This window comes from Stegostoma tigrinum, chromosome 10 (assembly GCF_030684315.1).
Source record: "Stegostoma tigrinum isolate sSteTig4 chromosome 10, sSteTig4.hap1, whole genome shotgun sequence".
NCBI lineage: Eukaryota > Metazoa > Chordata > Chondrichthyes > Orectolobiformes > Stegostomatidae > Stegostoma > Stegostoma tigrinum.
Genome location: NC_081363.1, coordinates 16174094 through 16191425, shown reverse-complemented (window position 1 = coordinate 16191425; position 17332 = coordinate 16174094). Strand labels below are relative to the sequence as shown.

The 17332-nt window shown below is 42.4% G+C and overlaps 1 protein-coding gene across 1 annotated transcript in view; it reads left to right on the top strand.

Annotated features, from left to right (window-relative positions):
* LOC125455610 (latent-transforming growth factor beta-binding protein 2-like) overlaps nucleotides 1–17332 on the top strand; it is a 474230-nt gene that overhangs the window by 366244 nt on the left and 90654 nt on the right. Inside the window, exons 22-24 of the mRNA XM_048537794.2 lie at nucleotides 1022–1147; nucleotides 5771–5896; nucleotides 12140–12268. Coding sequence (XP_048393751.1) covers nucleotides 1022–1147; nucleotides 5771–5896; nucleotides 12140–12268 — 381 coding nt within the window. The remainder of the gene's footprint in view (nucleotides 1–1021; nucleotides 1148–5770; nucleotides 5897–12139; nucleotides 12269–17332) is intronic.

The following is a 17332-nucleotide window of genomic DNA, read 5'->3' as shown; positions in this document are numbered from 1 at the left end:
AGACACTGAAAGTCTGCAGAGGGATATAGATAGGCTAAGTGAGTGGGCAAAGGTCTGGCAGATGGAGTAGAATGTTGATAAGTGTGAGGTCATCCATTTTGGTAGAAATAACAGCAAAATGGACTATGTTTTAAATGGTAAAAAATTGCAGCACACTGCTGTGCAGAGGGACTTGAGTGTCCTTGTGCATGAATCGCTGAAGGTGGGATTGCAAGTGCAGCAGGTAATTGAAAAGGCAAATAGAATCTTGTCTGCCATTGCTAGAGGGGTGGAGTTTAAAAACAGGGAGGCTATGCTGCAGCTGTATAGGGTCCTGGTGAGGCCACACCTGGAGTACTGTGTGCAGTTTTGGTCTCCTCACTTGAGAAGAGATATACTAGCACTGGAGGGGGTGCAGAGGAATTCAGGGGAATGAGGGGAGATCTTATAAAAACATATAAGATTATGAAGGAAATAGATAAGGTGGAGGCAGGGCGGTTGTTTCAGCGAGCAGGTGAAACTAGGACTAGAGGGCATCACCTCAAAATAAAGGGAAGCAGATGTAGGACAGAGGTCAGGAGGAACTTCTTCACCCAAAGTGTGTGAATCTGTGGAATTCCCTGCCCAGTGAAGCAGTTGAAGCTACCTCGCTGAATGTGTTTAAGGCATGGCTAGATAAATTTTTGAATAGAAAATGAATTAAGGTGAGTGGGTGGCTAAGTGGAGCAGAGTCTCAAAAAGATCAGCCATGATCTTTTTAAATGGTGGGGCAGGCTTGAGGGCCAGATGGCCTACTCCTGCTCCTAGTTCTTATATTCTAATTCATTAATTGGCTGAAAAGAAAACCCATGCATAAAGGAAACTTAACTCAGCTTGTAATATTTCTAAAGAAGGGTCCTGAGCCGAAACATTAGCTTTCCTGCTGCTCTGATACTGCCTGGCCTGCTGTGTTCATCCAGCTCCACACTGTGTTATCTCTGACTCCAGCATCAGCAGTCCTTACCATCTCTCTTAACTCAGCGTGTTGTGGTTTGTATTATAGATATCGACGAATGTACATCCTTTGATGTTTGTCTCAATGGACTTTGCACAAACACTGAGGGTTCTTATGAATGTTCATCCTGCAGTCTTGGATATAAACTATCAGAAGACAGACACAGATGTGAAGGTAGGCATGATGGGCGTGTGTGTTGGTGTTGTGTGCTACAAAGCAGATTGCCTCTAGTCCTTGAAACATGAAGAATGGACCAAACAACAAATCATAAACTGCTACTGCCATCCACCCAGTGAATCACCAGCAAACTGAGCAAGGTGTTAGTGAGCAAATAGCTGAGCTGCTATGAGACCCTTCCAACTCCTTTTAGCTTAATCATTTGCAATCAATGTATCAATGGTAGGATCTGACGTGACATTAAGCTGAGATAACAAGGTGTGGAGCTGGAGGAACACAGCAGGCCAGGCAGCATCGGAGGAGCAGGAAAGCTGACGTTTCGGGTCAGGAAATTTCTAAAGAAGAGCCCCAACCCGAAACATCAGCTTTCCTGCTCCTCTGATGCTGCCTGGCCTGCTGTGTTCCTCCAGCTCCATTCCTTGTTATCTCAGAGTCCAGCATCGGCAGTTCTTACTGTCTATGAGTGACATCAAGCTGGATTTGTTTGACTGTAATGAGAAATCTCAATGGGAACTCATTGCACTTAAATGTGTTGCTTCGGCTTGTAGTGGAAGCAACAAGCTTTGGATGCTGTGCCACGGCTGGATCTGTTGTACGTTTATAGAGTTGGCTACTATTTCCAGACAAAGAAGAATGGGCTCCAGGTTCTGCACAAAGCCACGTGTCAGTTTGCAGCCGGTTTCCTCCATTTTCCTTGATAGTAACAACAGCTTTCCTCCTGCCTGTGCAACAAGTATTTCAGTGTGCATACCCTGCAGCCTCCTGATTGCTACTCGTATAGACAGCCATCCAGTTGGCCAGTTAAGCAGTCAATTAGCCAGTCAACAAATTATGTAAAGTAACAGTAACATGTGTAAACATGGAAGCCATTGTCTGAGATATCATGCATATGCTGTTAGCTCTGAATTGACTTATGATAATTAATAATCTGCTTCAACAAGAACCCTAGCTTAATGATATGCCTGAGCCTCAGATGGTATGTTTGTACATGGAGTTGGCTATTATAATAACTCGTTGCACAATGTCTGCATTGTTCACCCTATTTCCATGTGGGCCAGCAGATTCTCAACACACCGACCCAAAGCATATTCTGTATGGAATTGAACGCGATAAAACCATAAAAGATAGGAGCTGAATTAAGCCATACAGCCCATGAAATCTTCTCTGCCATTCGATCATAGCTGATATATTTCTCAACGCCATTCTCCCTGTAATGCCTTTGATCCCGTTCCCAATCAAGTCAGGCATCATGCTGCCAGAGTTACGTTTTTGGTCGCACGGAAATTCAAACAAAAATGGATGTCATAAAAATCCAACCAAAGTCATACTGACATGACAGACCCCTGTCACCAGTGCCACCAAAATGCTTTCTGAAGGTCTTTTTATTTTCTTTCCTCTGACTGCATCTTAGTGTAGTCTCAGGTTCCACAGCTGGTGTGTTGGGGGCCTACTCGGCGGTGGAGCCCCCCAAGGCTGGATCATTGGCCGAGCAACTACAGAGGTGCTTCTATGTGGATGGCACCAGCAGGCTGAGGAGCTTCTTACAAGAGACAAATGGTCCTTCCTCAGCTTGAAGAGATTCCGGGGAAGTGGTGGGGGGGAAGGGAAAATGGAGCTGGAGACCCTGGCCATTTCTAGATTATCATGAGAGGAATTTTCTGTGGGCCCTAGATCTGGCTTGTCCTTCAGCTGGGTAAATCACAGCTTGGCCCTCTGTCCTTGAGAGAGGGAATGGACCACCAGAGCACATGCCAGTTTCCTGGTCACCCTGTCCTCCTGGAGCTTACAGCATGGGCGATGGAGTACTGGAATCTGCATCTCTCCAGTAGTTCCTGAGGGTGCTGGACCTGTTATCCATGGCAACAGTGAACCTGCCCATGGAGGCAGTGGTGCAGTGATATTATCGCTAGACCGTTAATCCAGAAACTCAGATGATGGTCTGGGGACCTGGCTTCGAATCCCACCACAGCAAATGATGGAGTTTGAATTCAATTTTTTTTTTAAAAATTGTAAAAGAAAACCATGAAATTGTCAGGGAAAACCCCACCCAGATTACTGATGTCTTCCAAGAAGAAAATCTGCCATCTCCACTCAGTCTGACCTACATATGACTCCAGACCCTCAGTAATGTGGTTGACTCTCAACTGCCCTCTAGACAAAGAATAGCTAATGACATCCACATCCTGTGAATGATCTAAAAAAAAGCTTCCGGACAATAAGGGCCATTACAATGCACATCTCTGTCTGCTGTTTCTGCTTGTCTCTGTGCATGTGGTTGAAGACTCTGATGGCTGGCACCACAGGGTCCTTTCCTGCCTGAATTTATAAGAAAGCCAGGCCAGAAAGCCCCTACTCTTCTTCAAACAGTGTCTTTTCCATCCCTTGTGAAGGTCAACGGACCTTGGTTCCATATCTTAGCCAAAAAGTCACATCTCCAACAAAGCAACATTCTCTACTGACTAAACGAAAGGATCAAGTCTATTAAAAAGTTCTAAAACAAAATATAATTACATTTTAAGGTCTTCTGCAGCAAATTAATGTACAAAGGGAACAAAATGAAAAACCTTGTGCAAATGAACGAAATTAAAACTCAAACTGTAAGTTAGCATTCATAATTACAGGGGTTGTTGAACTTCACCCTTTTAGGAAATGGTCACAGGACCCACCTCAGTACTCTTGACACCACTGCTGACCCAGTGCATAGCACTGAAATTGATTGCATGATCTTGCCGTGGCTTAGTGGTAATGTTACAGGTCTTGTAATCCAGAGCCCCGTGTTAATATTCCAGGGACATGGGGATGTGACATCACTAAGAAGAAAGTCTGGAATTAAACAGCTCTCAGTTGTGGTTAATCGACTCTCTGATACCCTTTGGGGAGGGCTACTTGCCCTCCTTACCTGGTCTAGCCTATAGGTGACCCCAGGCACTTAACTCTTGACTTATACCTGTCCTCTGGGCAATTTGGGGTGTGCACTTAATCCTGCCATACCCAGTGATACCCACATCCCATCTATCATCAGAATCAATCCTCTCTGGTGCAGGGCATTAGTGGGGTTGCATGAAAACACTGGTCAAAAACCCAGTGGTTGGAGGGACAGTTGTCATCAGGAGCTGGCCATTATTCAGCAATCAAATCCGATTCCAGGCAGCATTTGGAAGTATGACCCCCCCCCCCCCCCCCCCAACAGCTACCAACATACCCTGGCAGGTGCCAAATGGGCTCCACCATACGTCTTTCACTGAGGATGAACCGAACGGATAGAAAGCTGCCCCACTCCACACCCCCAACCTTCAATGCCTCTGGAGTTTTCCTGAGGCTTCACAGGCAAAAGAATCATAGAATCACACAGTACAGAATTGGCCCTTCGGTCCGTCAAGCCTGGACCAGCAAAAACAAATACGACCCCCACTAGTCCTAACTTCCTGCTGTAGGTCTTAGCTTTGGATGTTAAGACATTTCAACTCCTCATCCAGGTGGTTTTTAAAGGTTGAGGTTTCCTTCATCAGGACTTCCCAGGCAGTCACCCATTCCCTCTGGGTGAAAACGTTTTCCTCCAGGGTGGCACAATGGCTCAGTGGTTAGCACTGCTGCCTCACAGAACCCAGGACCCAGGTTCAATTTCACCCTCAGGCAGCTGTCCATGTAGTGTTTACATATTCTCCCTGTGTCTGTGTGGTTATCCTCTGGATGTTTGATTTCCTCCCAATGCCCAAAGATATGCAGGATAGGACGATTGGCCAGACTAAATTGTCCTGAAGTGTGCAGGCTAGGAGGATTGGCCATGCTAAATTATCCTGTAGTGTGCAGGTTAGGAGGATTAGTCATGGTAAATTATCCTGTAGTGTGCAGTTTAGGAGGATTGGCCATGCTAAATTATCTTGTAATCTGCAGGGATGTGCGGGCTAGGTGGATTGCTCATGATTAAATGCGGGATCATGAGGATGGTCTTCAGAGGGTCAGTGCAGAGTCGATGGGCCTCTTTCCAAACTGTAGGAAGTCAATGATTCTCAATTCCCCTCTAAACATTGGTGACTCTCTGCTTTATTTGCTTGCAACGGAAAAGAGGGCAGAATTTCAGAGAGAGCCTCCCTCTTGCAAAAATTCTGGCTATCTAAAGAAAGTCATTAATACAGTTAGAATAATCAACCAGTGGAGGAAATTAGGTTTTGATAGAAAAATTACTAATGAAGAATACTGTTGCACACTGTGGTTATAAAACACAGCACGGAGAGGCCAACGAAAAGCTAGGAAGAATTATGTGAAACGGTGAAATAAAAATAAGCAATGGAAAACTTCACATAAGGAACATCCTGCTGTTCCAACATTGTCAATTAACCTACTAAAAACCAAAAAGACTGTAGATGCTGTAAATCAGAATCAAAAACAGAAATTGCTGGAAAAGCTCAGCAGGTCTGGCAGCATGTATGAGGAGAAATCAGGGTTAACATTTTAGGTCGAGTGATTCTTCCTTAGAACCCTTCTATCACACCTGCTGAGCTTTTCCAGCATTTTCTTTTTGTAGTCAGTGAACCTGTTGCACTCTCTAGTGAATTGCTGAGATTTATTTTCTACTGTTTTCCATCTTTTTCTAACTTTGCTGTGAATATACTTTTATAGATACGAATGAATGCTTGAGCAAGGATGTCTGTGGTCCAAACGGAGAATGTGTTAACAATGAAGGATCCTATTCCTGCATTTGTGCCAGGGGTTTTACCAATACTCCTGATGGCACAGGCTGCCAAGGTAAGACCAGCAAAAATAAAAATACATGCTACTAATATGTTAATCACTTTAATATGATCCCAGCATCTAGTAGAATTCCTTTTTTACCTGACAGAACACCGAATCATAATTGACTGATCAAGTTTCTCAGTTCTATTCTCAGAACAATCCATTTAATTGAGATTATGTGACATGACAAAGTCACATTTTTTGCATATTGCAATTGACCACTGAACTAGACTTTCTATACAAATACGACAACTACAATAGCAAGTCAGAGGTTAGGAATCCTCTAGCGAGTAACTCACCTCCTGACTCTGTTCACCATCTGCAAGTCACAAGGCAGAAGTGTGATCGAAACTCCCCACTTGCCTGGGCACTCAACAAGCTTGATATCCATCCAGGACAAAGCAGCCAACTTAATTGGCAGCACATTACAAATATTCGCTCTGTCCACCACCAACGCTCGATGTGTACTATCTACAAGATGGACTGTAGACATTTGCCAAAAATCTTTAGACTGCACATTCCAGACCCATGACAACTTCCATCTACAAGGACAAGAGCTGCAAATACACTGCTTGCAAGTTTGCTTCCAAACCAATCACCATCCTGACTGGGTAATATATCACCATTCCTTCAGTAGATCAAAATCCTGGAATTCCCTACCTAACGGCATTGTGAATCCATCTGCAGCCCACATTTCAAGAAGACAGTTCACTATGACCTTCTCAAGGGCACCTAGGGACAGTCAGTGAATGCTGTCCAGCCAGTAACATCCAAATTCGATTAGTGAGTGAATAAACAAAACTGTAAACAGAATATTTGAGTTTTCAAAAAAAAATGAGATTTCATATTTATTCTCAACTACAATATACAATATGCATTTTGTCATTGTATTATTTGCATATTTCAAGCTGGTATCCTGTTTCATTTGATGCGTTAGAGTTCAAGAATCAAATTGCTGACCAAGTCACAACTTTACTCATTGCATTTTTAGACCTAAGCATATTTACGATAAAGAAGGTTTAGTAAAGTGAGAAAAAGATATAATAAACAAAAATAGAAGTTGCTGCAAAAGGGTCAGGTGACCTTTCCACAGAACTGAACCCAGTTAAGTCTGATTTCTCTGCACAGTTGCTGCTAGACCTGATGAGCTTTTCCAACAACTTCATTTCTGATTTACAGCATCTACAGTTCATTCGGTTTTTAAGAAGGTTTAATATACTTGTTAACGTCCAAACTAATGAATCCTAGACCACCCCATTTGGAAGGTGCCAACTATTTCCACAGAATTGACACTGTGCTTTAGAGAAATTCCATAAAATGTGCACGGAAAATTTGATGCAATAGTCTAATAACACCATAACTGTGAATACATTTGAAATCACATTCTTGTTTTAAAATCTCAACAACTCCATAATCAAGAATCCAACACCTATGGTGTTTTAGTGTAGCATAATAAAATGGCTTTCATTAAAATTCTGAGTAAAGCAAATAGCCACAATTTGAAGAAAAAAAATCAAAATAAGATTAGATAACCATAAAAATCACCTATAATGTGGGGAATGCCACCAAGGGTCATGATTGGGATTGTGATGCTGAGTGGAAAACATCAGGTCATTTAGTGAGGGGCCATTTTCATACATTTTGAATTCAGTATTTTAGTGTTTGGATGTCAATGTGAAATGCAAAGCTCGTAATGTAGGTTGGCAGTTGCCAAGAGAAACAATTTTTCAGCTCTCCTGCGCGGGTATAACTTTGTCTTTCTAAAGACTTTACTCTAACAAAGACTCACTTAGCAATCACAAAACTGTTACTGTATACGAGCACATTTACTCACTTCCTTGTTTTTAATATCTGTCCTACTGGATAACAATAGTGTATCTCATCATTACAGAAAATTTGACAGATAAGTTTAGTCAATTTTTCAAAAAAAAAGCAGCAATTTGCCACTTTAGATGCTATTCTAAATAAGTCATGGAGAGTTTGTGAAGTAATAGTCACATTTGTAAAGAGCACTAGTCCTTTGTATTTTATGCTTTGCGAAATCAGCTAGGCATGAAATTCACCTTCAGTGGGGAAAGTCAATGATAGCTAATAACGCTCCCATTGCAGGCCCATCCTGCTTTCCTTCGATTGTGTTAATCAAGTGGGCATGTAGACGTAGCCAAAGTAAAGCTACTGTAAAACTATCCTACTGGTGTTGGGAAGTTCCAGGATGAGCAAAAGCCCTTGAATTATTTTGAAATGTTGAATTAACTAGATTTCACTCAAAACTAATCAACAAGATATTAAATGTTTAGAAGTTGGTGAGAATGACTATGGGCCGAACTTTCCCCACCCTGGAGAGAGAAATAACTGGGCAGATTGTCGCTGGAGAGATACTTACTCCCTTCTCCCACATCTCCAATTACGTTCTGGACAAGAAGGTACACTGGAGGCATTCTCAACTCAGCAGCAATTAAATGGTCAATTGATGGCCATTCAGGGGTTGCAACTCACCGCCTTGGTGCATTGTCGGCATTCCTGCCATATGGGAAAAGTGCCTGGTTTCCTGACTGGAGTGACTGGATTGTGGTGGCAGGGAGTGCCACTCAACTTGTAGAGGGGGAAAGCAAAATCGTGGCCTCTGAAAACAGGCCTGGTCCCCAACTCCACCTCACTGATGTCGCCCTCCGTGTGATACCCACCCCATGAAAAGTAAAAGAAAATGACCTACTTTCTCGCTGTTGGATTGCTTTATGTGTAGCCGTTGACAGTGATCTTCAGGTCTCAGATGCTGCCCACCCCTGGCAAGCCAAGTCCCTGCTGTTGAGCCCCATGAAATGCCGAGAAGCTTGCTGAAGATTGATGGCCTGTTCTTAACAAGGACAAAAGAGCAAACTTTCCTGGTAGAATTGAGTCAGCACCTAACATAGTCTCAGGATAAAGGTGCTACAAAGAGCTGTAGGGCTGGCATTCTTGTACGTGTTTAAGATTGAGATTGATAGATTCTTGATAAGTTGAATTAACTGTTAAAGGGAAAAGGAAGGAAAGTGGACGTGAGAAATGATGGATTATCCATGATCCTATTGAGGAGATTGAGGGGCCAGATGGCCTATTCTTGATTTCTTATGGTCTAACATACCCTCTCCCATGTTAAGGCTGAGGTTTTCTTATTTTTAATAGCGTGGATGTCAAAAAAGTCAACACCCACCCCCCACCCACCTGCATGATAGCTGTTTGTATCATGTGCCTATCAGCTCACTGAGGACAGATAGGCAGCACATAGACAAGTTTTTCTCTTTATCACTGGCCTCGACAGTGGTGCGTCAGGTTGCTGGAAGCTGCCAGCCAATAGTATTGTGCGCTGATGGAAAATCAGCAGTGAGTGCTCTTGGGAAGGGTCAGTTTGGGGGAGATAGGCAGGGCAAGGATTAGCTTTCAGAAGCCACCTTCTTGCCAACCATCCATGCCTCAGAGTGCCCTCAGATTGGGATCATTGGAGGCTACCCTCAAACTCAGCACCTAAGTTTCCAAATCGGTAACCAATAAACCCTTCAGGCCCCCAGGAAGGTGGATGATCAAGCAGCAGGCACATTCAAGCTTTTGTGTGGCCATCCTAGGATCCATTTTGAAAACATGAGGTCTCAACTGTTTGTATGTTGAGGAAGCCATGGAGCTTCTCATCTAACATTTAATTGCAGAGGTGGGGAGAAGGCGATAGTTTCTTTTCAGGACCTACTTCCCAGTCTCAGGCATTCTCTTGCAAATCCAGGGATGAGAAAATTCCTCACAAGGTACTGCACAAAAGGCCACTTAATAAGATAAGAACCCATGGTGTTAAAGTTTACATATTAGCATGGGTAGCGCATTCACTAACTATTAGATACAGAGGTAGAATAAAGGGAGAGCCCGGGATCATTGTTCTCAGAATAGTGGTTCCCACATTTAAAACATTGATGAAGTGGAATTTCTTCTCTCAGTGGATAGTGAATCAGTGGAATTCTTTCCCTTGGAGATATCGAGTCTGGACCATCAAATATATTCATGACTGCGATGGACAGATTTTTAATCAGCAACAAAATCAAGGAGGTGGGGAAAGGTGAGAAAGTGGAGTTGGGATCAGCTGTGATGTCATTGAATGGTGAAGACTCAATGGGCTGGATAGCCTACTTCTGCTTCTCCATGCTGTGGTTGTATGGTCACCCTTTGCCTCAGCAACAGGAATCCGTGGTCCATCTGTACTGTTTTTGTGTCAAATTGTACTAATTCAGAAAGAAGATAGCATCAGCAACCATGGAAGTAGGACAAGATCCAAAGAATTCTGGTGAGAAAAGGAACCTTAGGTGAATTATAAGAAGAATCAATGAGTAAAAATGAATTTGAACAGCATTAATATTTACAATAAGAGAGAATCCCAAGAATTTGCTCAGCGGGAATGTTTCAAATTTGTTTCGACACAAGATGAAGTCAAGCATGAAAATGGATCCTAGGATGCCGATGTAACACAACTGGAAAAGTGGTCCAGCCACTCTCTGTGTAAATAACCTACCTCTGACATCTCCCCAATACCTTCCTCCAATCACCTTAAAACTATGCCCCCTCATAATAGTCATTTCCACCCTGTGAAAAAGCCTGACTATCCACTCTATCTATGCCTCTTATCATCTACCAAGTCACCTCTCAAACTTCCTCATTTCAATGAAAAAAGCCCTAGTTCCCTCAACCTTTCCTCATAATGTATCTTTGATGTATATTGATTTCCAGAAAGCATTTGATGAAATCCCAAGTAAGAGTTTAGTGTGCAAAAGCAATGCAAAGGGGATTGAGCTGATTTACTAGCATATATGTGATACGTTTAGCAGGCAGGAAAACATAAAGACGACAAAAAAGAAACCAACAAGAAATTGATTATTCTTGGAGTGGAATGTAGTTGCTAATAGGGTACGCAAGGTTTGATCCTTGCCCAACACTAGCCCCCACCTATTCACATCAGTCACTGAAGGTGTTCATACATATGCAACAGGTAGTTAGGAAGGCTACTGATATGTTGGCCTTTATTGCAAGAAGATTTGAGTACAGGAATGAGAATGATTTACTGCAGCTGCACAAGGCCTCAGTGAGACCACAACTGGAAAATTGTGTGCAATTTTCGTCTCCTTACCTCGGAAAAAATATATTTGCCAAAGATGGAAGCTTAATCAGACTAGCCCCTGGAATGGCTTATGAGGCAACATTGGACCTGTATTCACTGGCATTTAGAAGAATGAATGGGGATCTCATTGAAATATACAGAATTCTAAAAGGTCTGTTGAGATTGGAGGCAGGGATGAGGTTTCCCCTGCCTGGGGATGTGTAGAACAAAGGGCTGTGGTCTCAGGTTTTTAGTTGGCTATTTCAGACTGAGTTGAAGAGAAATTTCTTCTCTCAAAGAATGATGAATCTATGGATTCTTTACCTAAGAGGGCTTTGGAACCAAGTCACCGAATATATTAAAGAAGTTAGCAAAGATCATTTTGAGTTATGAAGCAAGTGTAATGGGCCTAATGACCTATTCATTCCTCTAATCTGTATGTTTCTAAAATATACATGAAAGGAATTTTTGAGCTTATTACTGATTATTTATGGTGAGGTGTTTCCACAAATGTTTGGCTCAGATGTTTATGATAACGCTGACTTTGCAACAGTTCTTGTGTTCTATGCAAAATTTTACAAAGTGTACATTAAATTGTCTGTAATGGGAAACAGAAACATAACTTTTACCAGTGTGCGGGCTAATTATTTTCTTCCTTATCCAAAGTTGAATATTTGGACCAAAGCAATTGGCTATATTAAACAGCTTGTCCAAAAAATGAGAAAAACTGTGAAAAGGTAATTGGATGAAATAAAAAAACAACTGTGATGTTGAAGATCTGAAATGAAAACAGAAATTTTTGGAGAAACTCAGCAGGCCTAGCAGCATCTGTGGAGGGAAAGCAAAGATAGTGTTTTGAGTCCTAGATGGATAGTAATTAATTAGGATGGTTACAAATCTCAATTCTAGTTAGAGTCATGGAGTTGTACAAGACAGAAACAGACCCTTCAGTCCAACTCATCCATGCTGACCAGATGTCCTAAATTAATCTAGTCCCATTTGCCAACATTTGGCCCGTACCTGTCTGAACCCTTCCAATTCAATCTGGTTTGGGGATCAATGTTTTTTTGCTTTTGCTTTTGCTTTTGCTTTTGAGTTCCCACTGTTAGTGTCATACTTCCTGCAGTGTGTTCTCTGCTCCGTAGATATTAATGAATGCTTGACCAGTGACGTCTGTGGTCCGAATGGAGAATGTATAAACAAAGAAGGAGGATCTTATTACTGTCTTTGTGCTGAGGGCTATACCACTACTACTGAGGGAACAGCCTGTGTAGGTAAGATCATTAGTTACATTTGAACATTTGCAGCCTGACACTTTATATGGTTTATGTAAGATATGCTATGATTTGCAAATTGCAATTTGCTGCGATTGAAACTTTTTTTCTCTTTAGTCCATTGTGCCAACAGTGAAGGTCGCTGTGCTCTTTGGCAGTAGAACAGAATCAATAATAGTATGTTTATGACATCAATAAAAATGAAAAATCAGGTATGGTAATGAAATGCAGGCTGCCAGTTTGATGCTACCTATTTTATCCCATCACCAAAAGCCAATTTTAATCATAGTATCTTGGCTGGTTTAGATGATAGGGTAAAATGGAACTCTGAGGTCAGTGCTATATGTAGTTTGTCACTATGTTAGATTAGCACAAATAACCAGTCCCATTCTTTAATGCCATTGAAATAATTTATCTTGATTAATTTCCTGAAAATCACATTATCATCAGTGACCACCCCATCATCAATATCATTGCCATTGACCAGAAATTGAACTGGACTAACCATTGTGATAATATGGCTCTCACATCCTGTCACTTCAATACCTATCTACAAGGCACCAGTCCTGAATGGGATGAAATACCATCCACTTACTTGGTTGGGGTTCATTTCAATAACACTCAAGAAATTTGACACCATCCAAGACATAACTGCTCACTTGATTTGCAACCTTTAAGGCTAATTCCCTCCTCCGCTGACACACAGTGGGAATAGTGTTGACCATTTGCAAGATGCGTTGGATTAACTCACAAAGACTTCTTTGAAAGCACTTTCTAAACCCACAAACTCAACCACCTTAAAGAAGGTGTATGGGACCACAATGCTTGGTCCTATCCTTCTGGATTGGCACATATATCATTGTTCCGCCATTGTGGCTGAGTGAAAATCCTGAGACTCCTTTCTTGACAGTATTGTTGATGTCTCTGTGAACATTGACAGCAGCAGTTTAAGAAAGCTGCTCATCAATGCCTTCCCTAGAGCAATTGGAGATGAGCAATAAATGCTGGACCAGCCAGCAACACTCACATCCCATGAACAAATAAATAAACATTTCCTCCTTTTATATTTCTGCTTGATAAACTTTTTTCCTACTTCTATTTCTTTTTCCTTCATGTGTCTTAGGATTTGTGCCATTTTTTAATCCCTGATTTCCTCCTTTGCTTTGAAGCATAATCTTACATGTGCCTACATTATGCCCAATTCTTCATGCCTCCATATTATACAATTGTACAGCTGTCCCATAGATGTGAGGAGTGTTAGGGGATGAATACAAACACTAGCAGTTAGAGGAAATGAAATGGTGAACACCTTGTAAACCTCAGAAGGAAATGTTCGTTAAAGTTTCAATTTGCGAAAGCTTCTGGGAACACACTTCAATAATAAAAAAAAATGCACTTTCTTCAAACCACAACTTCAACATATAAATGGGAACAGCATTCACGTGTGCTTGGCCATTTCTGAACATTTGTCTCTGAACAGCTTAGCCTTAACCCACGCTGCAACTTTCATGAGGTAATTGATTCAGTGTTATGTAATTTTAGATATGAACAGATTGCCAGAGACTCCTTGAAAAAACAATGCTGCATGTTTCACTGTCCAAACTTATATGGACTCTGTATACTGTCAAATAGCCAAATCGTGATATTTTAGATCTGCTATTGCAACGAGAGATGTTACCACCTAGAGCTGTGCTATAGTTCAGAACATTTTTGTTGTTTTTGTCCATGGAACTTAGGTCCGATTATGGCAAAATTTGCTTTGAGCTATAGCTTCCTCTAGAAAACTTAGTTTCTCAGGAAAACCACATGCTGTGTCATGAATCCAAATTCAGAAGAAATGTATTTATTAAGCTAATTGGGTACCTAGGAGACCTGACCAAAAGTAATGTGATCACTTGTATCCATGGGTGGAATTTTCCTCTCCCTGTGTTGTATGAGCAACAGCAAGAAAGGCAGGAAGAAATGTTATGGATAAAAGAAGTCAGATTCTTGACCAAGAAATGTTTTCCTGAAGATCTCATCAAGCCGTAAATGACAGCTAGAATTTCACCAATGTCCGGTGACTGTCTTGTTCCATACATTCACATCTCATTAAAACCACAACTCACCTTTTCTATATTCTACCTCCAGTTCTCCCTCCTTCACTGAGAAACAATTCGCAACATGTAGGTTAGAGAGAGGCAATGTTCAAAACCTGGAGCCAGACCATTCAAGAGAGATGTTAGGAAGCCCTTTAACACATAAAAGGTGGTAGAGGTTTAGAACTATCTTCCACAAATGGCAGTTGATGCTAGATGAGTTGTTAATTTTGAATCTGACTTAGATACATTTTTGTTAAGCGAGGCTTTTAAGAGATATCGGCCAAAGGCCATATCAAGCTAAGCCACAGATCAACCATGATCTCATTGAATGACGGGATAGGCTCGAGGGGCTGAATGGCCTACTCCTGATCCTGTGGTAACTCATGGCTGCTGCTCGCCAAATGATTGTTCAGGTCACTCTGCCATTACTTCTTCACAATAGTGTCTCTGCATTATGATAGCAATGTTGAAGGAAGCATTTAGACAGACACATGATGACAGGGAAGAGAGGTATATGGACCATGTGCCAGAAGATGAGATCATTTTAGAAAGGCATCATAATTGACACAGACTTTGTGGGACGAAGGGCCTGTTCCTGTGCTGTACCACTCTTTGCTCAATGCATGCTCCCTGGCCACAATTCACTACTCTCCCTCACCCATGCAATTCGACATTGGCAAACAACCAACCTTACCACATGAAAATGCCAGGTCTGAGATGACACTTCTGCCCAGCTGCATTTTGCTTCGGATCTCAACCACTGCCTGACCTCAGGGCATGCATCTCAGGGCATGTCTGTTAGTGCTCACTCAGTTTTCCCCTTAGGTGGAGGCCTCCAGCCTCTGTACACTTCATTATTGGCAAAATACTGTGCATGCTGGAAATCTTAAACAAGCACCAAGAAGACTGGACCCGCTGAGTTTCTCCAGCATTCTCTTTGTTGGTATCTATACACTCCACACTACTTTCCTAACCTCAACACTGACTTATAGCCTCTGTGTGGCTCACATTACCTTCTTAGAGCACAGAGTCTTCGGTTCTCAGCTACACACTGCCAACCTCTACGGCTCGTAACATTTTTTTGCCACCAGGCAGCTACTGTATTTGGGGTCCAGTCATCTATCAGTCTGATGGGAGGTGGACATTTCGTTGTAACTATCATGCTACATCAAGATCAAAGCTGCAGCACATGCCAGCTAGTTATGTAGCAAGCACACTGCGACCAGTTCAAACAAGTGGCCTTTTATGAAAGCCAAATTGTGGTGGGGGTGGTGTTTAACACAGTTGGGAGAGGATAGTGCCACAGAAAGTCTAAGTTTTGATCCTATTATATAGTTGGGGCTTGTCCACGGTCAGTTAGGCACATGGTTCTGTCTACTAGAGTCCAGGGACAATCTCCTGCAACCCTCAGTATGGGCCACAATCAATCTTGCTGGATAAAGGCAAGTGGTTCTGCATCAGAAGTGTTTGGTTAGAACTCTGAAGGGATTATTCAAAGTTGAGAAGATCTATGCACTTTGTGTGAATGCTCAATCTGTCGATGCTACTGGGGGCCAGGGCCAGTATTATCTGCAGTAACACTGACAGAAGGATTCAGTTTGAAGGAAGTGAATAGAAGAACAGTTGATGGTAATGCATAAGCAGGAGAGGTGGTGAGGTATTCCCGGGTGAATGAGTAGGAAGCATAGAAGACAGAAAGAGCTTGTTGGGAACTATGAAATAGGATCATAGAATCTCTAGTGTGGAAGCTGACCATTCAGCCCATTGAGTCTGCACAGACTATCCGAAGAACATCCTACCAAACCCATCCCCTCCTCTATCCTATCCCTATGACCATGCATGGCTAATCCACCATGCCTACACATCCCTGGACACAATGAGCAATTTAATATGGTCAATCCACCAAACCAGCACATCTTTGGACTGTGGGAGGAAACACACGCAGACACGGGGAGAACTTGCAAACTCCACTCAGAAAGTCACCCAAGGGTGGAATCAAATGCAGACCCTGGAATTGTGAGGCAGCAACGCTAACCACTGAGCTACTGTGCCACCATAATTCAAAGTTGGATAATAGCTGTTGAGTGGAGATGATGCATGCAATACTAAAGGCTGTAGCCTGTGAGCCTTGCTGAGATACATGTGCAGTGGCAGAGGTAAAGCTGGCTTTTTGAGTGTGAAGTAGCAGAAAGAAGACACTGGTATTTACCTTGCAGACTGCAAAATGCCATTGGCTTTCCTTCTATGGTGCTATGTGTTCATTTTCAGATGAAACACTTGACCAAAACTGAAATTTGTGCCCAGATTAGCTGTGTCTGCTGATGTGGTCTCTTGTTAAGGTTGACTCTCTTCTCTTCACCACCCCATCCACCTCCAGTTCCCTGTTCACGAAGGCAGAGTGAGTTTTCCTTTATGTCCCAGCTATCTGTTCAGTAATAACAGCGAAGCACCATGTTGTGAGGGGGCAGTTCTTGGTTTCCAATGGCTGAAGTGGTGCACTGTTAGACTTTCAACATGATTCCAGAGATGTGAAAGCCAGCAGAGATCACAACAGTGACGATCTTTTCCACATTTCTGACTGTGTGACTTCCCCTTGCTCACCAACCCAGCCACATAGTGAACGACGTAGCAAGGGGAAGACTGGATGAGTAAAGTCGCTCTGAGGCATGGCGCTCCAGGCACCGTTGATCCCACATGACAAAACAAACACCTGGACTCCAAACAGGAAAATTCGAATTGCACGTTTGATAGTTTGCATTCTTTGAACAACTTGGCCAAAAGCAAAATTGAAGTGAGAGAAATTAGAAAGCAGGATTTCCCTCCTCTTCACAATACAGTACCTTAATTCAGTATGCACTTACCAGGCCAGTGGTTGAGAAGAACAATAAAAGACAATCTTAAATACCTTTAAAACATAAACTGGACTTCTGAGTCAGGACTGCAAGATTAATCGGGCAGCAAAGTGCGCTGTCACTGTTCAGCA